General features: G+C 36.9%; 1 protein-coding gene across 2 annotated transcripts; it reads left to right on the top strand.

Moving 5' to 3' along the window:
- The first annotated feature begins 4176 nt into the window (after window positions 1–4176).
- On the top strand, window positions 4177–10445 carry LOC113760440 (tetraketide alpha-pyrone reductase 1-like). Of its 2 annotated transcripts, none has more exons than XM_027303013.1 (6): window positions 4177–4408; window positions 5693–5862; window positions 6574–6762; window positions 7968–8130; window positions 8768–8954; window positions 10130–10445. In XM_027303013.1, the coding sequence occupies exons 1-6, from the start codon at window positions 4285–4287 to the stop codon at window positions 10194–10196; spliced, it is 900 nt and encodes a 299-aa protein (XP_027158814.1). In that variant the 5' UTR covers window positions 4177–4284; the 3' UTR covers window positions 10197–10445. The 2 variants fall into 2 exon arrangements, with proteins under 2 accessions (XP_027158814.1, XP_027158813.1); XM_027303012.1 differs by lacking the exon at window positions 10130–10445 and adding an exon at window positions 9788–10056.
- Window positions 10446–27507: the final 17062 nt, after the last annotated feature.

Here is a 27507-nt window from a genome sequence, read left to right as displayed (position 1 = left end):
AAATCTACTAGTTTTCCTTTCGTAAAAATATAAGTATAATACTTTTTTAATTTTATTTACAAATATTTATGTATTTTACATAAATGCAATGATTCAGAATAAAATACCCATAAATAGTTAGTATTTTGTTGATGTAATGCAAAAAACTCATAAAGAGTTGGTATGTTATGGGCAAAACTTTTTTACTTTCACATATTTAAAATTTATTAAATACAAAATTTACTAGTTTCCCTTTCGTAAAAATATTAGTGTAATACTTTTTCAATTTTAGTTATAAATATTTATGTATTTTACATAAATGTAATGATTCAGAATAAAATACCCGTAAATAGCTAGTGTTTTGTTGATGTAATGCAAAAAAAAAAAAAATTCATAAAGAATAGGTATGTTATGGGCAATATATTTTTTACTTTCATAAAAATCAGTTTATGTTAAATACAGGACAACCAATTTTCCTTTCGTAAAAATATAAGTATAATACTTTTTTAATTTTATTTACAAATATTTATGTATTTTACATAAATGCAATGATTCAGAATAAAATACCCATAAATAGTTAGTATTTTGTTGATGTAATGCAAAAAACTCATAAAGAATTGGTATGTTATGGGCAAAACTTTTTTACTTTCACATATTTAAAATTTATTAAATACAAAATTTACTAGTTTCCCTTTCGTAAAAATATTAGTGTAACACTTTTTCAATTTTAGTTATAAATATTTATGTATTTTACATAAATGTAATGATTCAGAATAAAATACCCGTAAATAACTAGTGTTTTGTTGATGTAATGCAAAAAAAAAAAATTCATAAAGAATAGGTATGTTATGGGCAATATATTTTTTACTTTCATAAAAATCAGTTTATGTTAAATACAGGACAACCAATTTTCCTTTCGTCAAAATATTAGTGTAACAGTTCTTCAATTTTAGTTACACATATTTATGTATTTTACATAAATGTAATGATTCAGAGTAAAATGTCCATAAATAGATAGTATTTTGTTGATGTAATGCCCGTAAATAGATAGTACTGCTTATGCTTCCTTTTCGGTGTTTTATTCATAGGCCCATTATATTTATGTTAATTCCGTCACACCCCAATATATTTCCAACTTCTGCAGTACGCTACATTCACATTTCTAAACCGCGGTTATAGGTCACCACTTACTTTTTTAGAAACATTCCCTTCATCTCCGTACATGTCAGGTTGCTACGTGCCAGCTTCTTTGCCATATAATTTACTTTCCACACCTGTCTTTGAAATATGTGAATACACTACAGAATTTACCTTATAATTGACAAGAAGAGAATCAACAATCCCTTTTCAATATCATACTCTCAAGTTAAATTCACTATTGAATGGTGAAATAAGTGTTTTGAATCCTTTAATTCTAATAGTCTCAATCATTTAAAATTTAAACAACTATTATTAGTGAGGGATAAAAAGTGTGAGAATGATTCCCAAGAGAACTATAGAATTTTTCATGAATAAGAACCCCAATTACGTAAAGGTTGTTGGAATACATAAATAGGTAAAACTCAAATATTAAATTGAATTATTAAGACATGGCATTTAAAGAGCGAAAATGGTATATATATTATGATTAATTTTCTATATACTGATATCGTATATACTTTCATCATTAGATGCATAAAACGTAGTTCGAATTTGAATTTAAAACCCAAATTTTGCATATTTGTCGTGCATCTAACCGTGATAGTATACACACTGTTACTGCATATAATATTTACTCTATATATTAAAGAGAAAAATGATATATGCATTAGGTGATGCATCCAAAATTAAAACTTCATACCTTCCACCTGTATATATATATATATATATATATATATATTCGCCCATTTAAATATCTTCTTCTATTGCTCTCATTGAGTGTTTCACTATTGTGGATTGGGCCGCCATCCCCCACAAAAATGTTACTCGGTCTTGGGCAGTAGCCCCAAGCTTCTTGAAAAATGTATGTGAGCTTCCAAAAATTTTTTAAACTTGTACATGAAGTCCTAATTTCTCAATTGACTTTTATCACTTGCGCTAAAGAATCTACTTAAATGTCACTCTTTAAAACCAACTCTTAATTTTCTTATATTAGCATACAATACAAATATATTATCAAAGTAATCTTAGTATATAATTAGTATTTGTGTTTATATACTACTTTTAAATACTAACTAAAGAATCTCCTTTAATTTTATTTGTAAAAAATATCCTACATATAGCAATTCAAATCTTAGTTTCCTTATATTAGCATATATATCAGTTTTCATTTTGATATTTTTATACCATTAGTGGTTAGTATAACCTTTAAATAATAACTAAGTAAATACTATGTCCTTTATGGATTTTTCTAGGAGATGCCCAGTGAGTATTAGTTAACAACTTAAATTGCACTTACTTAATTTTTTTCTTTTTTCAAAAAAGGATCAATATAATTAAATTAACTTACCATATGATTATACACAATCATTGCCCCTTGCATTTAGACACTTACAAATTAACCACACTTAAAAAGCAAAATCACATTTGCGGCCTCCTTATTAGGCACCCGCTATCCAAATCATTCATATATTAGATATAATTATTATAACCTTAAGATAGTAACTTAAGAAACACTATATTAACATGCAAAATAAAACGAAAAAAAGACAAGATAAATAGAAGAAATCAAACACAAGAAAAGGAAGATTTAACCACAGGTACAAATTATTAATGCTAAATCAACTTGAACTAAAAAAGGAAAAAAATAGAAGTATTAATAAAAAAAAACACTAAAATTTTCAACTTTTGTCTATGTGATCAAGCATTGATCTTTGTCAACTCCATTAAATCTATTTCAAGGATTGACTCTTTTGCTAAGCTCTACTTTTTAAAGGCAATTTTATTTTACTTTAGAATTTCTTTTGTTATATCATAAATCCCAGTTACTAAATATTTAAATAGTTATTCTTATTCTAAGCTTATAACTTAAAAATTTGTGATGAGTATTAACTTATAATATGTTTGTGCACTATTCTCCCCTAAAGTAAAACCTTCGTTGCACCATTGCTTGGTCCCAGCCCGGTATTCCCCTTATTATTCCAAGCATTCGTGTCGCGTTACGAACTGGGTAGAATAAAAAGAAAGCCGGTTTCCAGTTGTTGTCTTCTTTTTTTGCTCTTCTTTACATTTTCGAACTTCAGATGCCACAATTAACGGACACGGCCTGAATGGTTGTCAGAAAAATCGTTCGGGCCGATTTTATACATTTTACATAAGATATAATTTGCATTGCATACAGTGTAACTCATTTTTAATAACGTATAATTATAAAACAAAATTTTGTAAACCCCACACACGATGTGAAAAGTAATGTACAAGATACATATAATCTGAACCTTACATTTTTTTGACCAAATCTTGGTCTTGAACCTTTAGGAAGGATTGCTTCTCCGGCCGCTCCTCCACAATTGGGAGAGGAACAGGAACGGTTGCTTCTTGCCTGAAAGTTTACAATCAAGATTTGGTCAAAAAAAAAAAAAAGATTCAGATTTCATCTTGTACCTTATTTGTCACATCATGTGTGGGATCCATAAAATTTTGTTGAAAGTGAGTGACGCCGTATGCAGACAGAACTACGCCATGTAGATTTTACACAAAATCATCCATTGTTCCTGATAACCATTCCGCCCCTTATCCCCACAATTTTTTTTTTGGGTCGAAACGTTAGATTTATATATCATTGCAAAAGCTTTACAGTATCTAGACAAGGATCCAAACAAAAGAGACAACTGTCCCATGATAGTTCATGATGCATTAGCATCTAAAAGTGGGATTAACCTATTTTTCATCTAACCAAATGTTAAGAGCATGCAAGCTCAGTTTAATACTATCTAATTTCCCTGTATTAGTTAAAGAAAAGGAGCACAGATGACACACTACTATTTCATGTCAATCTAATAGTACCATTTTTATAGTGCAAACCACTTTACCACACTAAAAGTGGAACTGTTCTAACCATACGTGCACATGACTATTGACCATGTATGGGCAACACCAAGGGCCCAATGGTTAAACTAAACGCCATCCATGAGCTATGCAAATTGCAAAAATACCAGTTGATATTTTCGTCACTTTCAGTCTCATTTAAAGCTCTGATCTCTTTCTGAGTTTGCCAGATGGATGGATACTCTCATATCCATTCTGCTACTAATGGCCCCGTGAGGTGAGCCTTGGATGCAAGGCTGACAGGTAACAAATTCCCTCACAAAAAGAGCTTGGAGAAGAATGAGTGGACCAGGAGAGGATAAAGTGGTGTGTGTGACTGGAGCTTCGGGTTACATAGCTTCATGGCTGGTCAAGCAGCTACTTGGCCGGGGTTATACAGTTAAAGCTTCTGTTCGAGATGCCAGTAAGTGACCTTTTAGTTTTTACTCCTCGAGGACCTCGACTATCTTTGTCCCTTTTTGTAAATGCGTGTGTATTGGTCTGTGTGATGAGGTTTAGTCACAATTTACCCCCTGTATTAAGGGTCAATTTCACTTTTTCATCCTGTATTCGTTTTATCTAGGCTTTGATTTGGGTTGAGTGTTTTTCTCACAAGCTCTTTTTGTTTGCGGAAATTATAGTAATAAATTTTAAAAATAACTCCAAAATCTCTCAAATAGTATAATTTACCAAAAAAAAATAAATAAAAAGAACAATAACAAGATTTACTATCTTTTCTCCTTCCATCTATCACCCATCACCAACTACGTCCCCTCCTTCTCCTCCTCCTCCTCCCTCCATCCTTGCCCTTCCCTCCCTTCCCCTCCCCCGCTTCTTCTCCTCTTAATCACGAGGGAGGAGGGAGGAGGGAGGAGAGGAGAGAGGAGGGTGGGCAAGGGGCGGTGGCGATGACGGTGGAGAAGCAAGGAGGGGGATAGTGATATTTTAATCAAATTTATAAAAAAAATATTTAAATTTTTTTTTAAATTATAAAAATATCTCAAAATATATTTTAAAAAAATATCAAATTCAAACAAATTATTTATTGTAAAAGTTTTTCACATGAGCTACTGTAGTAAAGGTTTTTTTTGAAATATACACCCAAAAGCACATAATCTATATGGATATATTATGCCCTTTAGGGTTGACATCGGGTGTCTCCGGTTTTTGCACATTTAGAAATTGACTCATCCCTCTTATTTCAGAGGTAAACATGGAAATACAATCTCAGGAAATGAAATAGCAGTCAAACGCCAAAGGCAATTATGGTATTAAAGCCATCTTTGTTACTTTTAATTGTTAAACTCTGGGGTTGCAAAGTGAAGATAAAATGAATATTGGGTGATGAAGCACAGCTGCCCCCTAATTAAAGCGGGTAAACTTTAATTAAGCCTTATGATAAGTTGATAACTAATGGTTTTCACAATTTGCCCTAGTCCTTTACGTTTTGGAAAATCAGCAATGGATTTCAGGCCAAAGACGAAAGATGTATTCTTACTTCAGTACCAAAGTGAAACCAAAAACATTGCCAATTACATTTCCCAACAGGCCGATTTTGGCACATTTAATTTCATGGCGCAGCATCCTCTATTCCTGGATGATGATTTTATCATCAGTCTTCTAGGATAATACACTTTACCAAGGCAATGCACTTGCAAATTCAGTACCTTTAGACTGATGTACTAGACTGTTCCGTTAAATGGCACAGATGATCCAAGAAAGACGGAACATTTGACGTCACTTGATGGAGCCAAGGAGAGACTGAAGTTGTTTCAGGCGAACTTACTTGATGATGGATCCTTTGATGAAATAGTTCAAGGATGTACTGGCGTTTTTCATACCGCTTCTCCTGTTATTTTTTCGGTTAGCGATCCGAAGGTACATTTACTTCATGACTGTATTGAAGATTTTTTAGGTAACGATGATAACTATAAGTGGCGGAGAGAGTGGGGCTTAAGGCACTCAAGGCATCTGACCCCATCTAAATGAGGTCATTCAGGAAGTTCACATTGAGACTGTAAATAATGTAACACAGCAAGTTTCAAAAAACTTCCTTACAGAAAAAGAGTCAATAAGTGGGATGAAGTACCATTTTCAGGGTGTCTCTCTAGCTTCAAGTTGCTTAAATCTTGCATATATTCACGAATTATACTGGTCAAAGATTATCCTTCGAATAGCAATAGGGTAATATAGAGTACAGTCCTACGGTCAAAACAACCCACTGTGGTGCTAGAATTACGACCGACGTATTTGTTGCACTAATTACTAACATAACTGAACTTGAACCAAGGATGTTGTCCTCTTCAGACCTCGGACAAATTGCTTCTGTCATCAGGCCGTGGGCCCATTTTTAATCACCAAAGTATGGGAGAGTTTCTGCTGAATCTGGTTTTAGCTCATTCTACTGTATTAGGAACTGTTTAATACAACTCAACAGAAATATGCTTCAAAGCCTTGTGGTTGATACAGCCACTGAATTTATGCAGTAATACTCGGAGACATTGTTTTGAATACTATCTCGCGCAAGTAGCATAATGGAGTTTTTTTACTTATATGTGGCATATTCATATTTTCCTGTTTGCTTCTCAGAAAGAATTAATAGACCCTGCAGTAAAGGGAACACTGAACCTGCTTCAATCATGTGCAAAAGTTTCATCTATCAGAAGAGTGATCCTGACATCTTCTACGGCTGCAGTTCTGGCAAAACCAGAGCTAAATAAAGATTCATTTGTTGACGAAAGTTGGTTTTCTAACCCATCATACTGTGAGGAGCAAAAGGTGCAATATCCTGCTACTACTAATTCAGTAATTTAGTTTCAAGGAAAAATGCCTGGTTGGTGTCAACAGAAGTAACAAGTCTTGTGATCTCATTAACTAGACAAAACTAATGGTTAATTGCGCTCTGTTATTGTTTTATTTGTGAATACGCTTTAATAAAAAGTCGATTGGATAAGGATGGAATGATGACGAATATCATAATCTATCACAGAAAGCAAGTGCCAATGCTACATTGTTCTCTTAACAGGCATCACCAATGTGGCATGTTTCCTGCTAGAACATGTAAGATAGTCTTGAACACCATCTAAAAGTAGCAAGGTGCTGACTTGCACCAAATCAAGCTAAGAGGTAGGAAGAAAATCCTCATGACAGATCCCAGGAAAAACTGTTTATTCTGACTCTTTGCAAAATAAAGGTAAAAATTTCAGATGTACAGGAGAAAGCAATAAAAGCACTCTCGTGTTGTTATTGTTCCTTTCTGGATTATAGTTGACAGCTCCAAAGATGGTTGAACAATTTACAATGAATAGTAGCTTGCAAGATATAAAATGAACAAGTGATTCGGCACAACGAGTAAGAATTAGGTAAATTTGAAAACAATCTGTAAGTTATGAAGGCTTTGCTCCATTGCACTCTCCAAAGCTACATGACGCACTCATCGATATATGCATTTAGTAACTGCTCTCAAGAATTTCAGAGTATAAGTATTACAGCATTAGAAATTTAAGTCTTTGTTTCAAAAGATATAGTTGCATACGGACGCTGAGTAGCTAGGATGGTTGTAGGATTAAACTATAAAACTCAGATAAGGAGACTGAATTTTCCGCTGACTAGTTATGAGAGATATGCTGCCAAGGGTGAAATGTAAAATTTTAGCTGGACTTGCATTTCTTACTGACTGATCAAGAGATCGAAACATGAAGAGTCTGCAGGAATCTTGTTAGTCTTACGCACTGTATCATTTGTTAAGCATAAAGAAATAAAACTTCTCTAATTAGTCGCAGATTTAACACACAAGAAATTACAGATCTCTAAATATTGAAAAAATTTTACTCTGTTAGGGGAGGATGTGAAGTACGTTTGTTTTAATTGATTAAGTAGGGTAAGCAAAAGTTTGTAGAATATTCTGTGTTTCTTAATAACTTGTAAAACTTCTTTCTTGATAGAACTTAGACCAACTTTTGTTTTTGTATTTTGTTTGTCAGATGTGGTATCAACTGTCAAAAACTTTAGCAGAGGATGCTGCTTGGAAATTCTCAAAGGAGCATGGCATTGACATGGTTTCAATCAATCCAGGATGGGTCTTTGGTCCCATTCTGCAGCCTTCTATCAATCTAAGTGCAGGATTGGTCCTGGATGTAGTAAATGGTACTCTATCGAATAGCTAATTGATGTTGTGCCTCTGTATTGATCTGTCTAGCTTGTAGCTTTCTCAAACGACAAAAGTTCATCCTTTACAAGTAAGCCTTTTAAGTGTCAATGAGTAAAATGATGGCATAGGCTCCTCAAATCATTGGTTACATTGTTATCTAATTCAACCTCGTGTACCCTATGAATCTTTTTCATATGTAGAGCTTCAAGCTTTTCTAGCTCAATAGCTCAAGATATCAATTCAATGCTATCAAGTTGTTAACGGTCATACTGATGATAATTAATAAGGGTTGTTAACTGTACTTACCCCAAGCTATATCATGCATCCTTTATCCCAAGTGTTTTTCAAGTCCTTTATATCAGTACTCCCCCTATCCTGTAGGCCTTGCCCATAAATTAGTAATCAAAACCAACTCTATGCGGCCTTCAGCGCAGACCACACAATTTCTTCCAAAAATCAGGTTCTGCTTCTGTTCTTAACAGTTGTCATCTCTTCTTGTTTAACAAACAGTAAACCTCTAAGGGCTAAAAGTAATATGCATTCTTTTACATAGAAACATTATTATACATGGTACAATCAAAGATATTAGTGATTATGATCAAAGATATTACTAACGGAAAGTGTGGAATGCAGGGGCTCAATCATTTCCTGATGCATGTGTTGGATGGATTGATGTTAGAGATGTTGCCTGTGCACATATTCATGCCTTTGAAATCCCTTCTGCTAATGGAAGATATTGTGTTGTTGGGAAAAATGTGCACTGGTCCGAGATCGTCAAGATTCTGAGGCAACTTTTCCCTACTCTTCAACTTCCAAATAAGTGAGTCTCATTTTCCCTTCTCAATTATAATGACAAGACTTGCGTCCATTCAGCATCTGGTTCGAGAAAAGAATCACTTCCTCAGATTTCTTTGTAGAATTGTTTTCTTTCTACAAGGTTCTCCAGTGCTTCTGCAGATTATATACCTAACGTTGCAGATTTTACAAATATTTTCATTCATGAAGAATTGAAATTTGACTTAATGGTCTATTGAACATAAGCTGACTGGGCAACACTTTTTCTTTTTCTTCTTTTCAGTACTCCGATTTCAGGTTGTATATAATTTGCTAATGTCGGAAATATATATTTTGAATCAGTCCCTGCAATTGCATATGACCACAGTGGTAAATGTTACTCTTTATTTAAGATGTACTTGCGTAGAGGTTAACTTTTTTGCAAACGTAGATGAGGCCTTTAAAATTTAGAATGCATTTAGAAGCCAGCAAGCATATGAACACACTGGTACCATTACATTCTCAAAAGCAATAAGTCAAGAAATTTAAGAGAAAATTTTATGTCAAGAATGCGGGGTTCATGTTTTTGTATTTCAGGTTACCACTAAATTTCATGTCATTTGGATCATTAAAATAGAGAGGACAAGTTCTGATAGGCAAACTTCTAATGGAATTTTGTTATCTACGTGAAGAACAAGACTAGGAACTAATGCTTTTGTGCATTAGATTAATAGGCCTTCCAGTGGAGGGTAATTTTGAATTTGAAGATGCACAGCATTTCCCCTTACAACTGGCTTGAAGATTTTAATTGGTAATCAGCCTTTTTTCTGTCGTAGCTCAAACTTTCACATTCTTGAAATTGTGCTGGCTTTATTGTAGAGGTTCTCCTAATAGCACCTTCGGTATGGGAGAATTCGAAGTGTCAATGGAGAAAACAAAAGGTTTGGGAATCAATCTCATTCCATTGGAAGTGAGCCTGAAGGACACCGTTGAAAGTTTCAAGGAGAAGAATTTTATTACTTTTTAAATCAAGAACGGTTTAAATTTGTAAGAATTTGTGTTCCTAAAAGAATCATAAAGATTATACATTATAGTTCATAGAGTTGTATAATTAAAAAAATTATTCAATGTTCGTACCATCTGTTGTATCTATTGTAATTATTGATTCTTGGATGTATTTGTATTTGTTACATGTTTGATGTATTGTCTAACTACCGGAAGGGGTCTAAGGAAGATGACTAGTGGGAAAGCGGCGTGTGTGACGGCAGCTTCGGGATACATAGATTGATGGCTAGTCAAGCTGCTTCTAGACCGCGGTTATACTGTTGAAGCTTCAGTTCATGATCTCAATACGTCATTCAAAACTCCCTATAAGCCATTTCTGCAAGCTGCTAATTGTGTTTATACTTAATAGATTATTGTTGCTTTAGATCTGTTTGTATAAAGGTCTCTTTTAGTATTGATGTTGTAGAGAGCATTGGAATGCTGTCACGTAAAATTTTAGATATCTTAAGGGAATTTTTAAGTTGTGTTTGTATTTCGACAATAGTAAGATCATGCTAGACGGATGCACCGAAGCATATATGACAAGTGATTTTGATAATAGGAAGTCTACATTGATAGGGTTCAAAATTTTGATTCAATTTATGATTATTGCCCCTTTTATTTTAGTTAAATATTGTTTTAATTGTTGGATTCTACTTATATTTGATAAATGATGCTAATTGTAGAAAAATATGCAAAACATGATTAAAAGAAGCAATTTTTCAGCATGTTAAAAATTGATTTGATGGTGGCACATTCGGAGCCTTTTTCCAAGTCCAAATCGAACGAAGGAAGCCGCTGGCAGAAGATTTCGAAGACTCTAATTATTGTTATTAGTTATGGTATTGGATTAGGAAACTTGGAATATTATCTTTTGTAGTTTCTTTTTTTATTTAGGAATCATGTTTTAGTGTTAGTAGTTGATATAAAGTAGGTAACAAAGGAGGCAAATAGGAGAAAATTGGATGGCCCGCTTGACTAGTACTTAGGCAAAAACAATTTGGAAGAATCGGGGATTCTTGGCGCAAGAAAGACAACAGCTTCTTAGTTCTTTTTGTTCTTTTTGATTTCTTCATTGTTAGGCATTGATGCAAATCTCTTCAATGAATTTGTGCGGTTCCTCCTTATTGATGCGCGGCTAATTTACTTTTCTAGTAAAAAAACAACAAGGATTTGATTCAATTATATCTGTAAGATCTAATTGTTTTTATTAATTTATTTTATTCGTTAGTATTTGGGGATAATTTCAGAAATCTCTCCTGAGGTTTCTAACATTTACACTTACCTCCCCTGTGGTTTGAACAATTACACTGACCTCCCCTGAGGTTACTAATCCTTTACAAATTCAGTCCAAATGATTAAAATATTATTTTAGAGAGTGAAATTAGAATTTTGTACCTAATTTGTCCTTTGTGCCACATGTCCAATGAATGGCAAAGTATTACAAATTAATTAACAATTAATAAACTTTAACGAGCGTAGTTTATAGGCAAATACGTATTGCCTATTTAAAGTACCAGCTCTTTACATGTATTTTACTTTCAAACATTTACTTTATCACAAATATTTATTCTCAAATACAGATTTGTATTTACTCTTAAATATTTAATTTTTGTTAAACACAAAACCTACCAGTTTTTCTTCCATAAAAATATTAATATAACACTTTTTCAATTTTAGTTATAAATATTTATGTATTTAACATAAATTAAATGATTCAGGATAAAATATCTATAAAGAGCCAATACTTTACTCATGTAATGGATGAAAGTCATAAAAAATTAATAGTTTATGAGGCCATTTATTTTTTAAAAAATATTTAATTTATATTAAATAGATAACCTACTGATTTTTTTTGCAAGAATATTACTTTAACACTTTTTAATTTTTAATTACAAATGTTAATATATTTATCATAAATTAAATATTTGAAAATAAAATATTTGTAAAGAGCCGATACTTTAAATAGGATATACGTATTTGCCTATAAACTACACTATTTAAAGTAAGGAGTATAGTTTATTGATTTAAGTTAAGGAGTGTAGTTTATTGATTTAAGTAAGGAGTATAGTTTATAGGCAAATACGCATAACTTATTTAAAGTACCGGCTCTTTACAGGTATTTTATTTTTAAATATTTAATTTACAATAAATATATCAATATTTGTAATTAAAAATTAAAAGGTGTTACAATAATATTCTTGTAAAAAGAAAATCGATAGGTTATCTATTTAATATAAATTAAAATTTAAAAAAAAAGAAATGGCCTATAAAATGTTAATTTTTTATGGCTTTCATCCATTACATGAGTAAAGTATTAGCTTTTTATGAGTATTTTATTCTGAATCATTTAATTTATGTTAAATACATAAATATTAGTAACTGAAATTGAAAAAATGTTATATTAATATTTCTACGGAAGAAAAACTGGTAGGTTTTGTATTTAACAAAAATTAAATATTTGAGAGTAAATACAAATCTGTATTTGAGAATAAATATTTGTGATAAAGTAAATGTTTGAAAATAAAATTCATGTAAAGAGCTGGTACTTTAAATAGACAATACGTATTTGCCTATAAACTACGCTCGTTAAAGTTTATTAATTGTTAATTAATTTGTAATACTTTGCCATTCATTGGACATGTGGCACAAAGGACAAATCAGGTACAAAATTCTAATTTCACTCTCTAAAATAATATTTTAATCATTTGGACTGAATTTGTAAAGGATTAGTAACCTCAGGGGAGGTCAGTGTAATTGTTCAAACCACAGGGGAGGTAAGTGTAAATGTCAGAAACCTCAGGAGAGGTTTCTGAAATTATCCCTTATATTTGTATGTTTTCTAGTTTAACTTCTTATGGTTGTTAGTTGTTTGAATATCAAAAGCGCCTGATAGTTAATTCAACTTAGCAAACTACTGCCAATTAGGATAGTTAGATTCGTAATTGTTTAATTGTCTTAAATTAGTGGCGATTAATGTGATTGATTTCATGTTAGGAAGACATATGATCTAATTTAAATAAACCTTCATAACGTGTTTATTGATTAGAACAGGATTTTTCTAGTATCTAATGCAATCAAGAAATTAAATTTTACGGGTTTACCTAGGGATATTTCTTAATTAGAAAAATAGTTAACAGACATATCTTAACTATTGAGACAGTAAGGAAAAGTTGGTTGTCATCACTTGGTTGGCAACTATAATCTGTTTATTAACGAATAAATGAAACAATTCTTCCATCGATGAACAATTTTATGAACCACTTTCAGAGATATTTCCTTGGCTAGATCTTGTTTATCCTTGATTTGAATACACTTTGTTTAGTTTAATTATTTTTAGTTAGCTAAGTTATTTATTTTTAATTTCGATCTTCCAAATTCCCCCAATTAATTTTTACTTGAGAAGAAACAAATTTTTCCCCTAATCTCTGTGGGGATGACCCTACTTATTATTATACTCGAATAAATATCTTGTAAGTAGGATTTTGTTATTACATAGACCCAACACCTGTAAATTTTTTACGCCATTGCCGGGAATTGGCGTTAGAATATTTGTTTCTTTTTTTAGTTTATTTTATTTTTTGGTATTTTTGCTAGTTTATGTCTCGGTATTCTCATACAGGTGAATTAATCTTCAATCTCTAAGTTGAGAAGACTGCACGTAGGCTACAAAGAGAAACTAGAATACGGAAGAAAGAGTGGTCATCTACTGTGTCTCCAGAGCTTAATTTGGTTGTGAACTTATTGGATTTTTCAAGTGATTATTCAAGTGATTTTGAGTAAGAGAAAGCTATTATCGCAAATGACAATCAAACCTAAAAGGAGTTGGCTGCTTCGGATTTAAACCAGCAGCCTTTATGCATTACTTTTCTGACTTTGTTGAAAATGTAGCGTTTGAATTGAAATCAGGGCTAATACACCTCCTCCCTAATTTTCATGGTTTGTCAGGTAAAGAACCTCACAAGCACCTACAGGAGTTCACAGTGGTATGTACAAGTATGAAACCACCTGGTGTCACTTAGGAGTAAATCAAGATGAGGGCATTCCCTTTTTCATTGAGGGAGCTGCCAAGAACTGGCTATACTACTTGCTAGCAGGAAGTATCACAACATGGACGGATATGAAAAGAAAATTCTTGAAAAAATATTTCCCTGTATCCCGAGCTGCCAGTTTACGAAAAGAGATCTGTGGCATTAAATAGAGTTATGAGGAGTCTCTTTTTGAATACTGGAAGAGATTCAAAAAGTTGTACAATATTTGTCCCCAACATCAGATTAGTGAACAGCTTCTCATTCAGTACTTCTATGAAGGCCTGCTCTACAGAGATAGGAGTATCATTGACGCTGCAAGTGAAGGTGCGTTAGTGAACAAAAACCCTCAAAAAACTTGAGAATTAATCGAAGGGATGGCTCAAAACTCCTAGCAGTTCGGCACACGAGAGGACATTCCAAGTCATTGCGTGAACGAGGTGAGTATTTCATCGATGCAAGAGCAATTGGCTGAATTAACTTCTACGGTTCGCCAAATAGTAATGGGGAATGTGCAACAAGTCAAGACGTGAAATTTGCAAGGATGTTAAGCACATCATCGATAGATTCCCAATGCTGCAAGATGATAGCATAGAATAAGTGAACATAACTGGATACACGCCCAAGCCCCGTAGACAGTATGATCCTTATTCCAATACGTATAATCCAGGTTGGAGAGACCACCCAAACTTTAGTTATGGGGGAAATAAGCAAAATTCAGCCACTAATAGACAGCAAGGGTTCCAACCACTGCATCTATCAAGACCTTAACCCTCTTCGTCTACTCCAGAAGCATCTCTCGAGGATCTTGTCAAGACATTGGCCGCTAACACCGTGAAATTCCAACCAAAGATAGAGGCAAGTATACAAGATCTGCAAAACCAAATAAGTTAGATAGCCTCTAAGGTGAACCGCCCGGAGTTTCAAGGGCAAAAAAAATTACCTTCTCAACCTGAGGTGAATCCAAAGAACGTAAGTGTCATAACCCTCAGAAGTGGAAAGGAAGTTGAAGGGCCAAAACCTATAGTTCCCAAGGACAAGAGTGAAGATCAAATGGAGAAGGATTTGGAAAAAGAAGAAATAAGCAAACTCACTCTTGAGGTAATTTTGAACCCTTCATTTAAAACTAATACTAAACCACCACCTTTCCCCTGTAGGTTGGAGAAACCAAAAAGGCATGAAAAGGAGAATGAGATCTTAGAAGTGTTAAAAAAAATGGAGATAAACATCTCTCTGTTGGATGCAATCAAACAAGTGTCCAGGTATGCCAAATTTCTGAAGAATTTATGCGTCAACCAAAAGAAATTGAGAGGTAATAAAAGAATTGTGGGGGGGGGGGGGGGAATGTTTCAACCGTGTTACAAAAAAAACTTTCACCCAAGTGTGGAGACTCAGGTATGTTTTCTATCCCTTGTCGTATTGGAAAAACTAAGATTAGAAAGGTTATGCTAGATCTAGGAGCTTGCATGAATGTGATACCGAAAAGTATTTATGCCTCTTTAAATCCAGGACCCTTGAAAGAAACAGGCATTATATTTCAGCTAGCCGATGGGACTAATGCATACCCTGATGGGTTAGTTGAAGATGTTTTGATCCAAATTAATGAATTAGTATTTCCAACTGAATTTTATGTGCTTGATATGAATGATGAGTGTTCACTAAATCCATCACCTAATATATTAGGAAGACTCTTTTTGAGTACAACCGAAACAAAAATAGATGTTAAATAGGGTACACTCACAATGAAATTTGATGGGGAGGTGGTCCATTTCAATATATTTGAAGTTATAAACTACCCATTAGACTCTCATACTATTTTTGCAATGAATGTGATTGACTCTATGGTACAGAAAATTTTTGAGATTGATTGTAGGGATGAACTAGAAGTTGTCCTCACCAAACATCTTGAATTGGGGACAACCTGTGATGTAAAATTGAATGAGTAGTTAATATGCATAGTTGGAGCACTACAGTTAATGGCACCTATTACAATAAGGTATGAATTTGCACCACTCTTTATACCTGATTCTCATCCAAAGTTGTTGTTGCCTTTGGTGGTGCAGGTATTTGAAGTGGAATTAAAACCCGTACCGGGTCATTTTAAGTACGTATTCTTGGTCGATAAAATACTCTCCCAGTCATTATTTCTGCTAAATTGGACCCTAGTCAAGAGAACTAGTTGATTTGAATCCTTAGAGACCACAAAGAGGCGATGAGATGGACAATAACTGACATTAAAGGCATAAGTCCCTCTTTGTGCATGCATAGAATAAGGTTTGAAGATGGTGCAAAATCTATGAGACAAGCACAGAGAAGACTAAATTCCCTAATGATAGAAATGGTAAAAAAGAAAATACTCAAGTTGCTAGATCTGAGGATAATTTATGCCATCTATGATAACTCATGGGTGAGTCTAGTGCAAATAGTTCCAAATAAAGTAGGAGTCACAGTTGAAACTAATCACAATGGGGAGCTTGTTCCTGTTCACAAACCAATGAGATGACGCCAGTGCATCGATTATCGGAAACTAAATGCAATCACTAAATAGGACCATTATCCTCTTCTTTTCATTGATCAAATGGTTGACAGATTAGCTTGTTGTGCTTACTACTATTTTTTGGATAATTTTTTAGAGTATTTTCATATTACAATAATGCTAGAGGACCGGGTGAAAATCACTTTCACATGCCCATTCGGTACTTTCGCATAAAGAAGAATGTCCTTTGGGTTGTATAACGCTCCTGCAACTATTCAAAGGTGTATGATAAGTATTTTCTTCGAATATATTGAGAAAATAATAGAAGTTTTTATGGATAACTTTAATGTCTATGGTGATAGTTTTGATAAATGTCTTAAGAATTTGATTTGAATTCTTCAAAAATGCATCGAAACTAATCTCGTGCTAAATTGAAAAAATATCATTTTATGGTTGAGTATGGGATGGTTCTACACCAAGTAGTATCATCTAAGGGTATTGAAATCGACAAGGCAAAAATAGATCTCAAATCTTCCTTACCATACCCTACTAGTGTGCGAGAAGTGTGCTCCTTTTTGGGACATGCAGGTTTTTATCGTAGATTCATCAAGGATTTCTCAAGAATTGGAGCGCCATTATTTAGACTCTTGCAAAAAGACATAACATTCAATTTTGATGAGCAATGCAAGAAGGCGTTCAATTGCTTGAAGGAGTTGTTGACTTTCCCATCTATCATACAACCTTCGAACTGGAATTACTCGTTCGAGATCATGTGTGATGCAAGTGACAGTGCAGTAGAAGCAGTACTAGGTCAAAGGACCGGAAAGACTGTACATGCGATCTATATGTCTAAGGCTTTGAATAGTGTTCAACTAAATTATATGATCACAAAAAATGAGCTTTAGTAGTTATTTTTGCTTTAGAAAAATTCTGTTCTTATTTGTTAGAAGTTAAGGTGATTGTGTATTCTGACCATGCAACGCTACAGTACCTGATAACCAAAAAGGATGCTAAATAAAGGTTGATCAGGTAGATTTTGCTTGTACAAGAGTTCAATTTGCCTATCGCTAAGAACGATTTTATATTAAGAAATCTTTTCCTGATGAGCAACTATTTTCTGCTAATTCTTCTCTTCCTTGGTATGTTGATATTGTTAACTATTTGGTCACTGATCAATTGCCTACAGATTGGTTAAAGACAAAACAAGATAAGTTTAAAAGTGATGCCAAATATTACTTATGGGACAACCCTTACCTATGGAGGCAACGTGCAGACCAAATAGTGCAAAAATGTGTAAGTGAGAGTGAATTTAATTCAATTCTAACATTTTGTCACTTTTATACATGCGGAGGCCATTTTGGGGCGCAAAGAACAGCTTGTAAAATATTGAAAAGTGATTTTTATTGGCCCACCATTTTAAAAAATGCACACTCATTTTGTAGGTCATGTGACCGAAGCCAAAGGGCAGGAAATATTTTTCGTAGAAATCAAATGCCACAAACCCCTATGATTTTTTTGTAAAATTTTTTATGTTTGGGGCATTGATTTCATGGGTCCATTCCCTCCATCTTTTGGTCTCCTTTATGTCTTGTTGGTCGTAGATTATGTGTCGAAATAGGTGGAGCAAAAGCCACTCGAACTAATGATTCTAAAGTGGTTGCAAATTTCATTCGATCACATATTTTTGTTCGTTTTGGGGTAGCACGAGTTATGGCCAGTGATGGAGGAAAACACTTCTGTAATAAACTGATGGTGGCTCTATTTCGAAAATATGGAATGGTCTACATCATATCACCCTCAAACAAATAGCCAAATGGAGATTTTAAATAGAGAAATTAAATCAATTTTGGAGAAAGTGGTTCGTCCTAATAGGAAATATTGGAGTTCATGACTAGAGAATGCATTTTGAGCTTATAGGACCGCCTACAAGACTCCTATAGGAATGTCTCCTTATAGGTTGATATTTGGGAAGTCATGTCATCTTCTAGTTAAACTTGAGCACAAAGCATATTGGATGGTCAAGAAGTGTAATATGGATCTTGATGAAACCGAAGTGCACAGAAAATTTTAGTTGCAAGAATTGGAGAAATTGAAAAATGAGACCTACGAGAATTCAACAATTTATAAGGAGAAGACTAGAAATTTTCATGACCAACAAGTGGCAAGAAAACCATTTATAATTGGGCAAAAAGTTCTTCTTTATCAATCCCGTTTGAAGCTCTTTCGAGGTAAGTTGCGCTCTCGTTGGATTGGTCCATTTGTGGTGACAAATGTTTTTCACTTTGGTGCAATGGAAATCTAGAGCATGAAAACAGATAAACAGTTTATCGTTAATGGCCATTGTTTCAATCCCTACTACGAAGGTTTTTCAATGGAAAAAGTGGAACTAATAAATCTTGAAGATCCATAAGCATTTTTTTTTTTTGTTTTTCCTTTTCTATTTCTTTCTCTTTCCTTCCTTCTTTCTTTCTCTCTTTCTTTCTCTTTTCTTTCTTTTTCCTTCCTTTCTTTTTCTCTTTCTTCCTTCTTTCTTTCTTCTCTCTTTCTTTTCTAGTCGCGCCTCTGAACACCACTTAGATCGTGCCATCGACGTCGCTGTTGCCACATGCTCATCGCAGATCGTGCCTGTTGCGTCCCGCCGTTCATCACTTCCTCGCTTGCCACTGTGGTGCCTGCTGCTGTCGTCATCACCTTCTGTTGCCGCGTATAATAGCCGCCATCGCTACTCGTTCCTCCTTGTTTCCCTGTTGCTCTGTTTGCCATCGTTTTTGCCGCCCAAACACCTGGTATACTTGTTCCTCTCTTTTTCTATTGGGTTTATACTTCAGAGTTTATTAGCATCTCTCCTTCTAGATTGTTTTAATTTGTTGGTTTTTGTTTTTGGCATTGGCTATTCTTTAAATTGTCGATTGCTGCTACCTGGTTCTACACTACGGTGAATGTTGATGCCCCTTACTTGCACATTGACGATTATTAATATTAATATTAGGTCTTGTTCCTAATTTTTCTAGTTTTTGCTATTAGAAGTATCACTTTGTGATTGCTGGCTATGCTTGGTTGACAGGTGCCGAACTTGTGCAATAATAATTACTAAAAAATCCTAATTACCACCACAATTAATTATAGAACAAATCCAAGTATTGGAGCAGGAACCCTAGGTGTGCAATGGGTTACTTGATTCACCCTATTTCCGAAGAGTTTGCTTGATCCGATATACTAGATTTGTTTATAAGAATATTAATTTTGTGTACAATGGCAAGCAGGGTCGATTCCACAGGAAGCGGGTAGGAAATTATTTCTTTCCAAATTAGTAGAACGAAATTAGGGATTTTCAATGGGAGGCAAATAAACATAAAATAAAACAAAATTCAAAACTAACTCACAAAGCACAATTTACTAAAAATAGCAATTAATAAAATTCTACCCAAAGGATCAACTGCTCAGGCACGGTCCAATTAAATGATCATCGATGAAAAGATATTTCATCCATTCATCACTAGGTTGGTTATAGTTACCAATAAACTCTGACAACCAGTTCTTCCTTACCTTTTCGACAGTCAAGGTACGACCATTGACGGCTTCCCTAACCAGATAACAACCCTAGGTACGACCGTAGAAATTTAATTACCCAATTGCATTAAAGTTAGAAGAACCCAATCCTAACCAATAAACAGGCTAAGAGGGTTTATTTAAGTTAGATCTTGCGTTTCCCCATCATAAAACCAATTATGGTGGTTGCCACGAGGTGTTAACTAAATGAACAATTACGGATTCTATTTAATTAACGTGGTAGTAGGCTATTAAATTAAATCAAATACCCGGCCGTTGATATTCAATTAATAAAATACCCATGAACAATTAATTCAGGAAACGCATGAATAGCAATAAATTGGGAGAAATAATGAAGATTCGATTAGATCTCACAGATATTATGGACCACGCCTTCGCGTCAACCTTTGGGTGGAGGAGAAAATTAGCCGCTCCTCATCGTGCCAATCCCGCGTGATTTAATTGAAATCATTCAATTATTCGACGAAGAATTGGGAAAGGGGAATTAATTGCAGTAACAACAGAGAAGGCCCTGCCTTCGTCTTTGCTTTGGGGCCGCAAGTGTACGAACAAAAGCTAACGTAAATTGTGCAGAATCAAAACAAAAGCCAAGGAGTCAAAGTGTCACAACCGAAAAGCTACAAAAGTCTGCGATCGCCTGACCCCTCTTGAAAAGAAAATCAAAGCTAATCTATATTCTTCTCTGCAATTGCTGCCGAAGAAGAAAACAAAAAGGTCAAAAGGGAAAAGAAAAAACGTCTGACAAAAAGGGCCAAAGCTCCTCTAATTCAATGATACGTGAATCTGGCTCTGGCTTTTCTATTTGTAGCGCCGCCGCAGGTCCCCCACGAAAGAAAACGTCTGGCCCTTTTTAGTCAAACAAAAGCTAGCATTTTGGAGTTTTAATCCTGTGCTTCTCGCGGTTCACGTGGACCAAGATCCGGCTTTTCGGTAACGTCTACCTTTTAAGGCATGGCCACGCCCTGAAATGAGAAGTCTTCTGGAAATTCACCTCACAATATCATTTTTTATGCTAACCACCTACAATTCACACAAATATCAAATATGAGTGAAATTCCATTTCTTAGCACCATGAATAGCCAAAATTAGGACAAGATGACGATGCAAAATGTGCCAAATAACTGCTCTATCAAATCTCCCCACACCTAGACAATGCTTGCCCTCAAGCATTTCGGAGCTCAGAAGTGCAACCGAGAGAGCAAAGATCATGCACTAAACTATACTAACACAAGCACCTCAGATCCCTGACCGTGTCGCCAAAATAAGAATACACCGGACAGGTTGTGAGTCAAAGAAGAGATATGAATACTGGGAACGCTCAAATCAACATCATGGAATACCATTACCATAGGTTTGCACATTTATCACATCTCCACCACTCAAAAATGAACTAAACACATAAATCAAAGGGACTTTAATAGGGTTGTAATGGCGCTCAGGTGAAAGGCGGGTTAAGAAGGTATAGATAGGGGGTAAAGTGTCAAGAGAATGTCCGAAACTCCCCAATAACCACAGTGCTTTACTGGAGGAGTTTCACAAACAAGGTAATTTTCATTTGCTGTACACACTGTACAAGTGCCCCCCAATTTTTTCTCTTTTCTCTCTTTTTTTTTGTTTAAGGGAGCAAGTCCGGCAAGGCGTGGGCACGCCTTGTAAGCCAAAGTCCTCTGGTCAGTGGCCTTTTTCCAATTTCTCCCCCTTTATACAAGGATAACATCACATAGCTCCTAATCTAACAGCACTTGCGACTCCAAATTTGTTTGCTTTGCACAAATGATGGATTTCAGACATCCCTTGACAACACAAGGATAAATAAGAAAGTTTAAAGAGGTCTCGGGTTAACAAACATGGATAACAACCAAAAGCGAAGGATAAAGCTCAAATTGGTTCACTATTGAAAAACAAGGTAAATGCATGATTCTCTTTCGAAAGCTCAAGGAGGTCAAATCCTAAATGCCCTTATCATTTCAAATGATCTAGTTCAACAGAATGTGGTCTTGACATGTCCAAAATAGCAAGTTCTAGAATGTTCATACCATGTGCGATACCCACTCAATCAAACAAAATAGAGCAAACAAGAATAATATGCTCAAGCACGGCTCAAAAGCTCCCCGTTACAAGAATGGGTCAATTCCAGCATATTCAACATTCAACGACATTGCCAAGGGAAACAAAATGCCTAGCTAGCATACTTGACCACATAACCACTCACTTTGATTGTGTCATTCATCACAGCAACATGCCCCAACACTAACAAGCATAGAAATAACCAAAAACCCGAAAGCTCATTTTTATTATTATTATTTTTTTTTGTGTTCCGAGTAACAAAGCAAAAAGAACTAATGAAAAAGAGAAAGAACTAATGAAAAAGAATCAATGGAAGCCACTCCCCCCACACCTAAGACCTACATTGTCCTCAATGTAGAAGAGATAAATAAAGTATTAGGAGGAAAGAAGAGAAACTTCCCTAATCACCGGGGAGGGAAAAATGAGATACTAAGGCGGAGGGGGGTACGGCGGGGTGAATCCAATGTGAGCGAAGAAGGCCGCCTGATTCTCTGCTTGAATGCGGGCGAAGACCTGTAGCGCCATAAGCCGGCCATCCAATCTCGACACCTGGGTGTTGAGCTCATCAACAGAATCTTGGAGGTCCTGGTAGCGGGGGTCCCCAGCAGGAGGAGTATGAGAGGAGGACGAACCCGCCTGGTCCGGATGGGGCGGAGAGTCAGTGGAGGGTGCAGTGGTAGGCTCCCGAGACTGCGGCCCGTCCTCACCAGGGGGCGTAAACCGATAGACGTCTCCCGCCTTGAAAATAACCCCCATCCGCTCCAAGGTGCGCAAATCCAGAGGCTCAATTTCCCGAGCTAGAGCGAAGTTGTGATCCTTGTCGAGGTCCAGCAATCCCAATCGAATGGCCAAGTGGGAATGAGTGAGCCCAGAATGATCGGTTTATTGCGTTTCCGAATGACTGATTCCATTTGAGTGGCTACCCAACATCCAAAATTAACCTTAACGTTGTTGCGCATGCACCAAAGGAAGTAGAATTCTGCTTTGGTGAGGGTGCCAGAGGAATCCTTACGCCCTGAGAAGTTGATAGCTAAGAACCGGTGGATGACCTTCAAGACCGGATCTTTCAGTTGAGAGGCCTTGGACTGACTAGGATTGTACAGTTGCCGATCCATGGACCACTCCCTCCAAATGTCAATATAATCAGTAGAAAGCGGTCTGGTGTAGTCACAAGCACTGTTAATATATGCTCCAGAGGCAATGGTATCCTCACTGACAAACCCCAAAGTCAGATTAAACTCATTAATGGACATACTATACTGAGTATCCTTTAACCTGAACTGAATAGTTTCCGGCTCATCCAACGTGATGTATTCATTTCTGATGAACTCGAAAGAGGAGAAGAATTCACAACACAGCTCCTCAAACGTGGGGTAGTTAATGATGAGATACTTCTGCCAGCCGATTACCGAGAACAATTGTTCAACCTCTCGTGCAATTCGCAAATGGTCCAAGGTTGGGGCATGAAAGCACTTACAAGGAGCAAAAGGACGGTGCACCAAGTTGTTAAACCGGTCCTGTTGGGCCCTTGTAAGATTAGTGACCGGTTCCCTCCACTCCCCAGGAGACATAGTGCTCTTATTCAGGCCCAAACGGGACCGAATGGTGGGTTGAACCGGGGCTCGTCTCTTACAAGGTTGGGAGCCAGACGGCCCAGCAGTGGTTGCCTTCTTAGGAGGCATTCAGGGACCACAGATAGAGTAAATTAGCTCAGAGATAGCCAACAAACCACCAAAAGCAGATAGGGGACCACAGTCAACAAAAATTACTGAATATTCCGCAGCTAGCAAAGGGGGACACAATTACCCCACCAAACAATAACCAGACAACGAACACCAACCAGTGCCCCAATGCCGTCAATTAGCCGACAACAATAAAGAAGACCGATCCAACTCTCCTCAAATCAAGATATCAGTCAATAACAGGCAACAATCAGCGAGCAACTGACCACTTGAACCAAAATATAAATTAACCAGAGCCCACAGATGTCCCAAAATAGATAATCAAAGAAAGACAGGTACTAGGTCTCCCACTTTCAGACAACAATCAAACGGTCCCTCCAACTAACCGAATAATTTTTGTTAACCCAGCAGGAAGCGAAAATTCATCAATAAAAATCCCCGATCCTAGTCAACTAGAGCAACTAATCCCAAATTCAAAATCCAGCGACAAAAATTGTAGTAGATTGGAGTTACCCAACTGCACAAGACCGTGGAGATGACACACGGCAATCGAGTGAGGCGCGCGAGAGGGGGGAGGTCACGCCGTGGCTGGACTGGGCAAACCGCGAGCGCTGTGCTGCTGGCCGAGTGGGGGCGCGCGCCCAGGGGGAAACTCGCGCGCGCGAGCTGTCACTGGGCTGTGGTTCGCCTGACAGGCGTCGCGTGCGCTGATGGCGCGCGGCTGTGAAACTGCTGGGGCTGCTGGTTCGTGGGTGACTAGATCTGGTGGGTCGCGCGAGGAGCTGTGCTGCGCAGGGGGAGGTGGCTGCACGCAGATCTGGTGGTCGCCCGCTGAGTAGGTTTGGCGAGGCACACGGCTGGTGCTAGTTGCGCGCTGAGGTAGTGCGCGGCAAGCGCGCGCTGCTGGGCTGCGCAGGGGAGGGAGCCCCGCGCGGTGGGCTGGTGTCGCGCGCGGGCTGGTGGTGCGTGCTGTCCGGGCGGCGGATCCGACGACGGCAACAGCAGCTAGCAGAGGCGGTGCACGGCTGAGGACGGCTGAGGACGGCCAACAACACACGAGGAGAAGGAAGTGAAATGGCTACTAAAACAAAAACAAAGGAAACTTCTACGGGGGAGAACTTAGACAGAGGTACTGGGCAAGACTAAGCAAAGAAGAAGACAAAGTGAAGAAGTATGGTCTTGGTCAAAAATTCTCTTCCTTCTTTGACTTTCGTTATCGGAAGGGTTGGAAGGCGTGGGCATGCCTTGGAAGACATGGTCTTCTGACCGCAGCGTCTAAATGATGTTCAAACGAATTTCTGTCAAGGCGTGGGCACGCCTTGAAACTGCTAATCTCCAATTTTCTCAGAGCACCTGGCGTACCCCTTTCAGGGCGTGGGCACGCCTTGAAACCCCTATTCTTTTGTCCATCACCACAAAACAATCAGAACATTAAAATAAAACTGAAAAATCGCAGCGTAATGAAAAATGATCACAACTAATACTGAAATCCTTGGGTTGCCTCCCAAGCAGCGCCTTTCTTTAACGTCTTTGGCTAGACATGGCCTTCAATTGTTTAGATTTCACCACTTGGATTATCAAGGAATAGAATCTCCATTTGCTCACTATTAGACCCTTCATAATAGGGTTTCAAACGGTCACCATTGATTGCGAACTTTCGTTTTAAGACTTTGGATCTCCACTGCACCATAATGGAAATATTAGAAACACAAAACGGACCAATCCAACGGGAACGCAACTTACCAGGAAAAAGCTTAAGTCTCGAGTGATAAAGTAGGACTTTTTGCCCTACGACAAATGACTTCCTGAGACTTGTTTGTCATGAAAGATTTTGCTTTTCTCCTTATAAATTGCGGCGTTCTTCATAGGCTTCATGCCTTAACTCCTCCAACTCTTGCAATTGGAGCTTTCTATGCCCTGCGGCCTCCATAAGGTCCATATTACACTGTTTAAGCGCCCAGAACGTTCGGTGTTCAAATTCCACTGGGAGGTGGCACGGCTTACCAAAAACTAACCTATATGGGGACATCCCAATTGGTGTTTTGTAAGCGGTGCGGTAAGCCCAGAGAGCATCTTCCAGCTTCAAGCTCCAGTCCTTCCTATCAGGCCGCACCATCTTCTCCAAGATTGACTTAACTTCCCTATTCGATACTTCGGCCTGACCGTTCGTCTGCGGATGATATGAAATGGACACTTTATGGAGCACGCCATACTTACGAAACAGTGCAGTGATTGTCTTATTGCAAAAATGGGTGCCCCTGTCACTCACTATAGCTCTCGGCATTCCAAAACGAACAAAAATGTTAGATTTTATAAACTCTGCAACCACTCTCGAATCATTAGTCCGGGTGGCCTTCGCCTCCACCCATTTGGAAACATAATCGACAGCAAGTATAATGTATAGAAAACCAAAGGATGAGGGAAAGGGACCCATGAAATTTATGCCCCAAACATAAAAAATTTCAACAAATAATACGGGGGTTTGACTCATTTGGTCTCTACGAGAGATATTCCCCACCCTTTGACACTTATCACAAGATTTGCAGAACAAATATGCATCCTTAAAAAGAGTAGGCCAATAGAAACCACTTTTTAACACCTTACGAGCCGTCCGCTTTGGACCAAATTGCCCTCCACATGCAAATGAATGACTAAATGCCAAAATAGACTGGAACTCACTGGCACTCACACATCTTCTTACCATTTGGTCCGCGCATTGCCTCCACAGGTATGGGTCATCCCAGATATAGTGCTTGGCATCACTCTTCAATTTTTCTCTCTTAGCTTTTGACCAACCTGCAGGCAATTGATTCGTTTCCAAAAAATTGACAACATCAGCGTACCAAGGTATTGACGAATCAATGGATAATAATTGTTCCTCAGGGAATGATTCTCTCAATGGTAGATCCTCTCCCTTATGTGTCAGTAGACGGCTCAAATGATCGGCAACCAAATTCTCTGCCCCACTTTTATCTTTGATCTCCAAATTGAACTCCTGAAGGAGCAGGATCCATCTGATGAGCCTCGGTTTTGCATCCTTCTTTGTCATCAAGTATCTTAAGGCTGCATGATCAGAGAAAACTGTTATTTTCGCACCTAACAAGTAAGGTCTAAATTTTTTTAATGCAAAAACCACAGCTAGCAATTCTTTCTCTGTTGTAGAGTAATTGAGTTGAGCTCCATTCAACGCTTTTGATGCATAGTAGATTGCATGTGCAGCTCTACCAATCCGTTGTCCCAGCACCGCTCCCACTGCATAGTCACTCGCATCACACATTATCTCGAAAGGAAGGTTCCAATCTGGAGGTTGGATAACAGGTGGGGATGTCAATGACTCCCTCAACCTGTCAAATGCCATCTTGCACTCCTCGGTGAAGTCAAATGCTACATCCTTCTGCAACAGTTTGAACAGGGGCGCTCCGATTTTTGAGAAATCTTTGATGAATCTCCTGTAGAACCCTGCATGACCCAAAAAGGAACGTACCTCCCATACACTTACGGGGTAAGACAAAGCAGAAATAATATCGACTTTTGCTTTATCCACTTCTATACCCCTGGCCGAAACTACATGCCCTAAAACAATGCCATGATCCACCATGAAATGACATTTTTCCCAGTTTAGAACTAAATTCGTCTCAATGCATCTTTTCAAAATTAAAGCTAAATTATCTAGGCATTCATCAAAACTATCTCCATATACACTAAAATCATCCATAAACACTTCAATAATCT

The sequence above is a fragment of the Coffea eugenioides genome, chromosome 2 (genome assembly GCF_003713205.1).
Source record: "Coffea eugenioides isolate CCC68of chromosome 2, Ceug_1.0, whole genome shotgun sequence".
NCBI lineage: Eukaryota > Viridiplantae > Streptophyta > Magnoliopsida > Gentianales > Rubiaceae > Coffea > Coffea eugenioides.
The sequence above is the reverse complement of the archived record's forward strand: the minus strand, read 5'-3'. Positions and strand labels throughout refer to the sequence as shown.